At 49.6% G+C, this 9,945-nt stretch overlaps 1 protein-coding gene across 3 annotated transcripts in view; it reads left to right on the top strand.

The window, feature by feature from the left end:
• The window catches only part of ZNF423 (zinc finger protein 423), a 362,848-nt gene that overhangs the window by 202,670 nt on the left and 150,233 nt on the right, over nt 1–9,945 (top strand). For all 3 annotated transcript variants that reach the window (XM_004704685.3, XM_045293660.1, XM_045293659.1), the window contains one exon: nt 5,105–5,189. In XM_004704685.3, coding sequence (XP_004704742.1) covers nt 5,105–5,189 — 85 coding nt within the window. The remainder of the gene's footprint in view (nt 1–5,104; nt 5,190–9,945) is intronic.

Genomic DNA, 9,945 nt, shown 5'->3' with positions numbered 1-9,945 from the left:
CTTAAACCCTACATTGGATTGTTATGTGTTGGAAATGATTCGATGGCAGTGGGTTGGTTGGTTGGATTTTAAATAATAACTCACCCTTATGGAGGGTTAATGATGCGCCAAGTATTTTATATCTATCTAATGCTTAAACCAGTTGCCATTGAGTTGACTGACTCACAGTGGTCCCCTGGGTGTCAGACTGGGTCTGTGCTGCTTTGGGCTTATTGCCATGAACGTTTCCGTTTTTCAGAAGTTGTTCACCACGTCGTTCTTCTGAGGCACCTCTGGGTGGACTGGAACCTCCAGCCTCAACATTGGCCACTGAGCCCAGCCACCATTTACACCACCCATTTACAGTGTCCCTTTAATATTTATAAAGCTGGTTTTACAAATGAGGAAACTGAGGTATAGAACCATTAGGTCATTTGCCAAGATTCTCCACCTTCTGGGAGACAGAGAAGGGATTTGAACCGTGTCAGGGCCTGATGCCCCCACCCACTCTGACTGTCGTGCTGGAGGCCAGGAGAGTCTTCCCTCCATGCTCTGGCTATGGCGCAGGACGGTGAGACTGGGTCTCTGGTCCCTTGGGCACCCAGTCCCACCCTGCCTGTCACTGCGTTGGAGTTATGGAAGGTCCTGATGCCACCTCCAGAGCCCAACTTTGGGCTCTTTGGCCCTCTCCCCAATCTCTCTCTCTTGATTTGGTTTTCCATGTCATTTCTTAGATCTCTGTCATCCCTGAGTATTGATGCGAAGAGTTAGTGACTGGCTGCTAACGGAAAGGTTGGCACTTCAAGTCCATGCAGAGGGGCCTGAAGAGGAAAACCTGGTGATTGGCTTCTGACAAATCCAGCTCTGAAAGCCCTGTTTGGAGCCGAGTGTACTCCGACACGTATGGGGCTGCCACGGGTCAGAATCACCTCTACGGTGTCTGGTTCCTGAAAGCCGCTGTCGCTGCTGTTGCTAGGCACCTGTGCCAAAGTTGAACTGCGTTGTAGGGTTTTCTTTTTCCTTTTTCCTTTTTTTTTTTTTTTATATAATCATTTATTGGGGGCTTTTACAACTGATGTTACAACCCATGCATCAATTGTCTCTGACACATTCGTACATACATTCCATCATTTTTTCTAGACATTTACTTTCCATTGAGCCTTTGGGATCAGCTCCTCTTTTTCCCCGGGTTTTCTAAACTGTCATCTTTTACAGAAGCAGATGGCCCGTGCTTTTTCCTACAGAGATAGGAGGTGGGATTGAACCTCCAGTCTTTTGGTTACCAAGCTAGCGTTGGGTTACCCCTTCTTAAAATGCCTGCTGCTCTCATCTCATGGCCCTGACTGTGGCCTGGGGTTGTGTTGTGACTCGCTTTGGCTCAGAAAGGGAAGCCATGTGCCCAGGGATGCACAGCCGTGTGTGGCGGTGCGGTGCGGGACTTCAGCCCTGAGGGGGTTTGTTTGCTGAGGGCCTGACAGACCTCCTTCTTCCTGCTCCCTGGTCTCACGAGAGAGGGAGCGAACTGCAAGTCACATCTTTCGCTTCCTTGAGGCCTGAGCAGATGGGCAGCAAAAAAGGAGTTAGACAAAGCCTAGGTAGCTCCCTGTACACCCTGTGGAGCCCTGCCCCCTGCCTGGGCATGCCCTGGGGCAGGGGCCCAGCTGTCTACTAGCCCACCTCCTCCCCTAGGACTTACTCATGGAAGAGCAGACTCTGGGGGCTATGCAGGGGCTTGGGGGCTGGCAGCCTGGGACCCTCGGGAGAGTATCCATAGCAACTAGCCCTCAGAGGACTGGGTTCCTGTGGGGTTGAGGCTGCTGTTGGTTGGAGCGTGAAACGCTGAGCATTCCGCCTCCCCCTCTGTTTATGGGTAATAACAGCCTCGCCCTACATGGAGGCCAGTGTGGGCAGATCTGGCCCTCCATTGCTTCATGGCAGCCCTGGGTGTCTTTCTCTGCTTGGTGGGTGGACCAGGGCTCTGACATATAGCTGAGGGAGCTTAGTCCAGGTCACACCAGCTTTCTGGCACCAAACGATGCTTGGCAGGGAGGTCTGGCCATCGGGGCCAGTGTTACTGGCAGCTTTGTTGTGTCATTGAGATTCCTTTTGAGGGTGCCCAACACATAGTAGGTGTTCAGTGAATATTTGCCGTGACCAGGTTCATGGAAACCACATGGGTAAACTAGACTGCTCTCTCCTCCTGTACCCTCCCTCTCTTGTGTCTGTGTCCCCAAGCACATTCTCCCTTTGCCCTGGGCTCCTCTCAGAGATGGCTCAGCCACAGACTCCAGAGCTCCATCTGCGAGCTCCTGAACCTGTCCAGGCAAGGGGCCTGTAGCAAAAGAGGCACTTTGAATGCCAAGTTCTATTTTGCTGTGATTATGTCTCTCAATGGGGCTGAAGCACAAGAGAAGGAAGGCCTCCCAGGGGCAGAGGTGTCAGGCTGAGGGCTGAGGGTCCTAAGGGAGGTGCAAAAGGGAGTCAGTGGAAGGTGAGGGGTGAGTGAGTGAAAGTTCTCACCTGGGTCTTTGCCCCACCCACGTGAAGGACCTGGCAGCTCAAGCCTTAGGATAATCACGTGGGAGCACTGGGGTCTGTGTGTGCTGCTCGGGCATCTGGGGGCATGCTGGAGAATGGTGGGTGAGGGGAGACAGATTTCAGTGAAAGATGGGAACGGAAGTATGTCTCTGAGGATGAACTTGGCTCTCTGTGTGAGCTTGTGAGTCTGAGGAAGTCCCTGTTGCTCAGGGTGCTGCAGAGTCACTTTGTGGGTTGGGGTGTTTGTGAGGGTCTGTGTGTGGTGGTGAGTGGGGCTGAGAGTGTCTGTGTGCTTGTATACGTGTATGCTTGCAGGTGGTGCTGCCTCTGCCTTTCCCTGGGGCCATTTCCCCACCAGGAAGGGCCCACTTGTCTGGCCGCTGACCAACTCTGAGGGGCTCTGGGGATAGCCTCTTGGTGCAACCCAGAGTTTAGCCTGCTTCGCTCCTGAGTTTAAGAGATCAGTCCTGGGCTGTTCCCATCGTGGGGCTGGACTCCCTGTGGCTGTCCCCTCCCCAGGTCACATCCAAGGTGGTCATTCTTTCTCTCTTAGCCCTGGTGGTAGCTCACACCACCCCCTTTGTACCCACCCACCTGCAGGGGTTGGCAGTGCTCATTCTGCGGGTCTACTTGGGGCTTCCTTGGGATGCACGCCTGGGGTGTGTTGCTTTCTTGGTTCCATATATTCATCCACTCATTCATTCTTTTACTCATAGAGGGGTGTGTGTGTGCGCCTGTGTGTGTGTGTGTGTGTGTCTGTGTGTGTGTGAGAGAGAGAGAGAGAGAGAGAGAGGCAGAGAGAGAGAGAGGCAGGCCTGAGAGAGAATGTATGACTTCACCAAAAGGCGCTGCTTTCTTGTTTAACACAGACCTGGAGCTGAGCTAAGGTACTAACTTGGGGCTGCCGTCTCCTCAGAAGACCTTTGCCCCTACAGTACTTTTGCTTCTTTCTGCTTGTGGTGATGCTGGACTCTAGCCCCATACCCTCTCCACACCCTGCCCTTGCGGTGTTTCCTTACTTGGTGCCTGCTTCTGGGCCTGCTGGGCTGTACAGCCCAAGGCCCTTCAAAACACTAGAGGAAAGGCCCAACAACAGCAAGGGAAGAGTGATGAATAATTAATAGCCCAATAATAATGAGAATGAGAACTGTTAGATAATTATTAGACATTCACTCTGAGCCAGCCCTTCTGCCAGGTGATGGGGACACAAGAGCTCTAAGCATCTTTTATTTTCTTGGTCTGTCTGCCCTTATAGAGAACTTAGAGTGTATTGTTTGCATAACCTTGCTCACTTGCAACTTTGCTCATATATTATTTTGCTCAAATGCTTCCTGAGTACTTACTTTTGGCTGACCAAGGGAACTGCACAGGTGGACAAAACCTTTTTGCTAGTTTGGGCTCTCTGGGTACTCATGGTGTAGAGGCGAGTCTGCCATGACAGAAGCGTGCAGATTAACGATGTGTGTTTATTGTATCCACAGGGGCCAGAGATGTCCTGAACCCATTCTGGGTGGTGACGTTTGAGAGACAGAGAGGGTGTTCTAGGTAGAGGAAATGGCACAGGCAAAGGCTTAGCGATGAGGGACCAGGCATGTTTGGGGAAACCAGGTATGGTTGGAACCTCCATCAAACTTCTGATCAATGGACTTCCCCCCTCCACCCCTGCCAGTGACTCATCCCTCATGTTGAATGTGGGACCTGGTTGCTCAGCCAACAAAACCAGCATCCTCACCTTGCCAGAGACCAAGAGAGGCTTCATCACTCCGGGAGCCAAACTTTCTCTACTAAATGTACCATAGTCCCTTTCTGCCCCCCCAAACCAAGCAAACCCACAGCCATCATCCTTCCCCCAAACAAACAGCCACACCTCTGTCTGTAGGGCTTGCTTTCATAACCACCCAGGCTTATGTGTTCAAGCAGTCAGAGCCACTCTTTGAAACTGGCCTTTCAGAAACATCGAAGCTCCTTACAGCCTCCATTGTTCTGTCCCTTCCCATAACCCCCACTCTTGCTAAAAGGCAGTTGGTAATTGTTCCTTGTGTAGATCTAAAACTGCTGTAGGCTCACATGGTTTGTGTGTGCTTAGGGTAGATGAGCACCTGCCTAGCCTCATGGTTCTTGGAGTTGGTAAATGGATGAGAGATAGGTTCATGAAAGGATGAATGAGTTGGTAGATTGGTAGATGGGTGCCTGGGTACACAGATGGATGGGTACCAGATGCATGATTGGGAGGGTAGATGAGTAAATGGATGAATGGGTAGGTAGGTGATAAATGAATGGATGGTAAATGGATGGATAAGTAGATGGATTTGAACTCATTATAAGCAAGCCCACCTCCCTCCCCTACCTTTGGGTGGTTCTGGTGTGCTCTCACTTTGGGGTGGGACAGTTTTCAGGGACCTAGTAAAGGAACATTTCCAATGTAACGTAATGATACCCCGCATCTGTTAGGAGTCAGGGGGAGATAGGTCCTGGATGGGTCAGAGCCCTCCTGGAAAATTTGGACCCAGCCCCTTCAGGAACCTTTTGCTTTTTGCCCTTCTCTACGTTCTAATGCTCTATTCCTTTCTTTTTGGTTTCCAAACAGAAAAAGACATACCAGTGCATCAAGTGCCAGATGACATTTGAGAATGAGAGAGAGATCCAAATCCATGTTGCCAACCACATGATTGGTAAGAGACCATTTTCTCCCAGCCATACTGGGACTATTCTTTGGGTTTGAAAATTGTGGTTTCAACCATCTTTTCTCCAGCTTTAAGGGCAAAGGATGGAGTCATTGCTGCTGTTTTTGAGACATTGCAAATGGGAGTAAAAATGTCAGACCCCAAAAGCTTTCCCCATCTGAGCATTCTTGTTGCACCACCCTTCACATTACAGTCAAATTTTCGACAATCTCTTCCACTTCTGAGTGAGCATGAATTTCCCTCCATTTCTGAAAAGAAGTGCTTTCTAGTTGTCAAGCACTCAGGGGCAATTAGGCTTCAATTTTGAATGTCGTGACATGAATCGATTTAACTGCTCTCATTTCCCCCACTAAGCGTGGTGACTTCCTCAGGTACATTGTCAAAACAGAATGCCTACAAAAGTTATTTCGGTATTTCTTCCTGTGCCTCTTCAAGGTGGTATTGACTTGATTTTGGAAAAGCCAGCCTTCTAGCAGGGATCTTCCAAGGTCTCCAATTTTACTTACCTGTTGTGGATGGGGGTGATCTCCCTGGGCACAGGAGGTCACCTCCCTGTAAGACACGGAGGATCTAAGGGAAAGGTAGTCTCAAAGGGTGGGGTAGTTTTGCGACGTGGAGAGCTCCTCTTATCTTGACATTATGGCCATTGGTGGATGTGTGATAACCTTCACTAAGTTTGACCAATGAGATGCAAGAGTGTGTTGATCACCCTGATCCTTTCTTTATTCTGTACCGTTTTTCCCCCTATAACGTCTTGTTGCTATCGTCTTAAGAGTAGTCACGCCAACAGACCACTACTTTACACAATTTTTTTATTGTATACATTCATAAAAACCAAGTAGGCGTACAGCTTCATGAACCACATACCTCTGTAAACTCAACACCAATCAAGAAGCAGACCTCTATCAGCTTTCCAGAAACTTCTCCTTTAGCTCCCTCAAGACTCTCCCTGCCAACAAAGATAACGCCATCCTGATGGTTAGTAGCATAGGTTGGTTTCACTTTGAAATCATATAGTGTCTACTTATTTAGTCTAGCATTGCATCTTGTGTTCATTCATATTGGCCGTCGTTTGAGATTATTTTTTCCATTTTCACACAATAATCCACATTGATCTGTTCTATGATTGGTGGGCTTTTGAATTCTTCCTTTCTTTCTTTCTTTTGTGTTGGACCCATTTCAACCAATGCAGCTCAGAATGTTCTTGTCCGTCTTTTGGTAAACCTGTGCACACACTTTTAGTAGCGCTATTTCTAAGAGCAGAATTGCTGGCGCATAGGATATGGGTATGTAGAATTTTAACTGTTGTTAACTGCCAATAATTCTTGAGTCACGGTGACATGAACTATAACAGCACAAAATATTGCCCAGTTCTGCAGCCTCCTCACTGCTGCTACTTTGTTGCATTCATTATTGGAGCTATTGTAATAATCCATTGCACCAAGGGTCCCCATTGCTTTCTCTGGCCTTTTTCCTCCACCAAACATTGTGTCTAGCAATTAACGACATATCCAAAACAAGGGTGTTAGACCAGGCTCTGTTGGGATCCATAGGTTTTCATTCATTGATTTCAGAAGTAGATCATAGTACTTTCTTCCTGGTCTACCATCGTCTAGAAGCTTCTCTGATACCAGTCTACCTTGCTGTCTGAAACACAAGTGCCATGACGCCCAGCCTCACAGCCACCACAATAGAGCAAATTGACAAATGGATGGTCATCAGCCGTGTATAAGTGAGCGTGGCAAACTGTGCTTCGAACCAGCGGTATCCGAATCTGGCTTGCTCTACTTTTTGCCATCCTCAACATTTTACATCAAACGGGCAGTCTTTTGAGATGTGCTCAGGCCCTTCCTCATCTAGCTATGGTGACACCTTGCTCCGTGGATTTGAGTATCTGTTGTCTCAGCTCTCTCCCTTTTCTAGACATCTTTTACCACCCTGAGTGAGTCCCCTGCAGGTGGTGACCTCAGCATGTGGGTGGACACCCAGGAGGATAGGGAGAAGCCAGGAAGGGCAGGTGGAATCTTGGGAGTTCAAGCTGACCTGGAGAGTGACTGCTTTCTAATTTCTTCTATTAGCAAGCCCCCTACCAAAGTATAGGATCAGAAAACATTCCTTCAGTAAGCCAGCTGCTGTGTACAATTTCAAGGGAGTGTCAATGAGGTGAAGATGAAGATATCTAAAAATATTTGCTTTTGTAGCAGGTGTTAATGTGTGTTCCTGTTTGTAAGCATGAAGGGTGAGAGCCTGGTTAATTGGACCACAGTGATTTCAAAGGTGTGTTGTTTTTTTCTTCCCCTTTCTTTCTTCATCCACCTTTCCTTTTGAACATAGCCTGGAAGCTGCATACCCTCCGATCGAGGGCAAAAGGCTTGCTTTTATCTAAAGTTGGAGCAAGAGGGATTGGTGGGCAACTGGGCCTGGGTGAGAGCTGAAGGTCAGTCTGGTGGCTGGAGAAGGCCCCTTATCCACATATTCAGCAGTGCTGTGAGCTGGCTGTGTTCCCAGGACATGTGGGTGTTGGAGGTCTGGAGAGGCGGCAACAAGTAGCTCTCGTCTCCAAGGCTGAAATGTTGGTTCAGGCGAGACGTTTATGCAATTGCAGATGTCTTCTCACACAGATGTTTTGTGTGGTTACGTGGCATGAGCTTGAGGCTCCTGTGCCAGCTAGACCCTGGGTAGCTGGCCCCATCTGTCCACATACACCCACCAACTTGCCCTTCGTGACCTCATGCGTATAATCTATCAAAGAACTCTGATTAAGCACCTGTTGGATGCAAGCTTTATGATGGTCTGTGTGGGTAATAGAGGGCTGAAGGGCCTGGCCCCTGTGCTCTGAGAGCTTACAGCCATCCACAGGGCATGCCGTAGTGCACATACTGTGCGATGCTGGAAATTCACATTTCATAAGGAGCCTCTACTATAGACCAGGCACTTATGGAGGTTATATGACTTATCTAAGTTCTTATCATCAGGAGTCAGTGGAGCCTGTATCTGAGACAAGTAGGCTCTCGTCTTTAGAGCCCCTGCCTAGGCCTGGGCTTAGGGAGGCCCTATCATCAGGGCCTGTCTGTGGGGGAGACAGATGGACATCCAGATAACTACGACGAGAGCAGTTCATGTGTCTGGCCCAGGGACCGTTGGGTCTAAATCTAACAGAAAGATCCTTCAGAAAGATGTGGGCTTGGAAGGATGAAGTGTGTTCTCTGTGGCAGAGCTGATCTTGGTCGTAGAAACAGCCTCAAGAAGGAAAGCCGTCACAGGAGAGTATGGAGGAGGCGGTCCCTGAAGGATGTGCTGTTAAGTTGCGAAGTGGGGTGTGCAAAGCTCAGAGGTAAGAGCAGAGGAGGTGGGTTTGGGGAGCTGAGAGGAACCTGGCCTGGCTGGGATGGACCATCTCCTGTGGGAACATCTTGTTAGTGGGGGGTAAGCAGTGGTTTGGACCAGCCATGGAGGGCTGTGAAGGCCGGGCCCACATCTGTTGGGCCCATGGTAGATTTTTCTGGTAGGTGCTTTCATTTGGCTTTTCTCAGACAACCAGCAGAGGTGGCAGGATGGGGTACATAGTCCCATGTGGCCTTGCTGGCAGACCTCCATAGCATCTGCCTCCTTTAGACAGGGCATGTGTTCCCAGTATCCATGTCCCTCTGGCAGTCCAGCAGGCTGCTTTGCTCGATTGTCTCCTCAGCCTGGTGCTCGTGGGCACCTGAGTGTGCAACCTTAGATTTAAACAGTAAGGAGCTGTTGAAGGTCTTGAAGTAGGGGTGGCTTAGAGCCGAATGCTTTAGGAAGATTAACGATTGCTCTGTTTTGGGGGAACACAGTGGGAAGAGAATGACTTCATCCTGATCTGGTCCAGGAGGTGAGGAGGTGGAGCAGGGACGGGATATAATTTATATTGGCTTGTGGTTGATGTGTAGCTTGATAGCACTGTACTTGGGAAGGTGGCAGGGGCTTGGTGAGGTGTGTGCATGAGAGTGAAGTAGGAACAGGAGTCCTGGTTTGGGACCAGCTTTGCAGTTCTAATAAAAACTACTGAGGATCTAGAGATAGCTTCCGTGCAGGCTAAGTGGCTTGGGTCCAGAATGGTCACCCTAGAGGTGGCTTGGGTAAAAGTTTTCCTTAGTGGCACCAAGAGACTCAATGCTGAAGCACTGGCACTGCTGAGCTTGGCTGCCATCTCATAAATGTGCAGCCCTGGGGTTCTGAGGCAGGCCCGCTAGGGATCCAGATTTTACATTGACTTTTCTGTTGGTGAGCTCTGATGTGGCCTTGCTGCCTCACCACACTGGGGCAGTGGCTGTGTCCTCAGGGACACATCTCCTTGGAACCCTTTTTCTTAGTCCTCCTCTCCTTGATGCTGGGCGGGAGTGATTTGGGTTTGATACAAAGACCAGGGTCTTTTGAATCCCTTTCAACTGCAGGGTCTCCTTTGAAATCTGCTCCCCACCCTCGAGGATGAGAAGGCCTCCTTTGCGGGTAAAGGTTGTAGGCACATCAGCAGACACATAAAAACATGAGGAGCGGCTCCTCTGCTCTGTTCTGTGGCCTCCTGTTGGGGCGGACCCGCTCCATTCAGCTGCCCCTTCCCCACCTCTTACTGCCCCCAACCTCTCCTTCTTCTACTGCAAAAATCACTCCTAGAGGTCCCAATCCAGCACTTTCTGGGGCCTGCTGAGGGAGAGCTAAAGAAAGGCCTGTGGGGGCCTTTGTCTAGCCTACCCCCCAACACGTCAGGCGGGGG

This window comes from Echinops telfairi, unplaced genomic scaffold, assembly GCF_000313985.2.
Source record: "Echinops telfairi isolate 266 unplaced genomic scaffold, ASM31398v2 ScPeMD7_2291;HRSCAF=2852, whole genome shotgun sequence".
NCBI classification, from domain to species: domain Eukaryota; kingdom Metazoa; phylum Chordata; class Mammalia; order Afrosoricida; family Tenrecidae; genus Echinops; species Echinops telfairi.
Note: the sequence above shows the minus strand (reverse complement) of the source record. Positions and strands in the feature narration are given on the sequence as shown.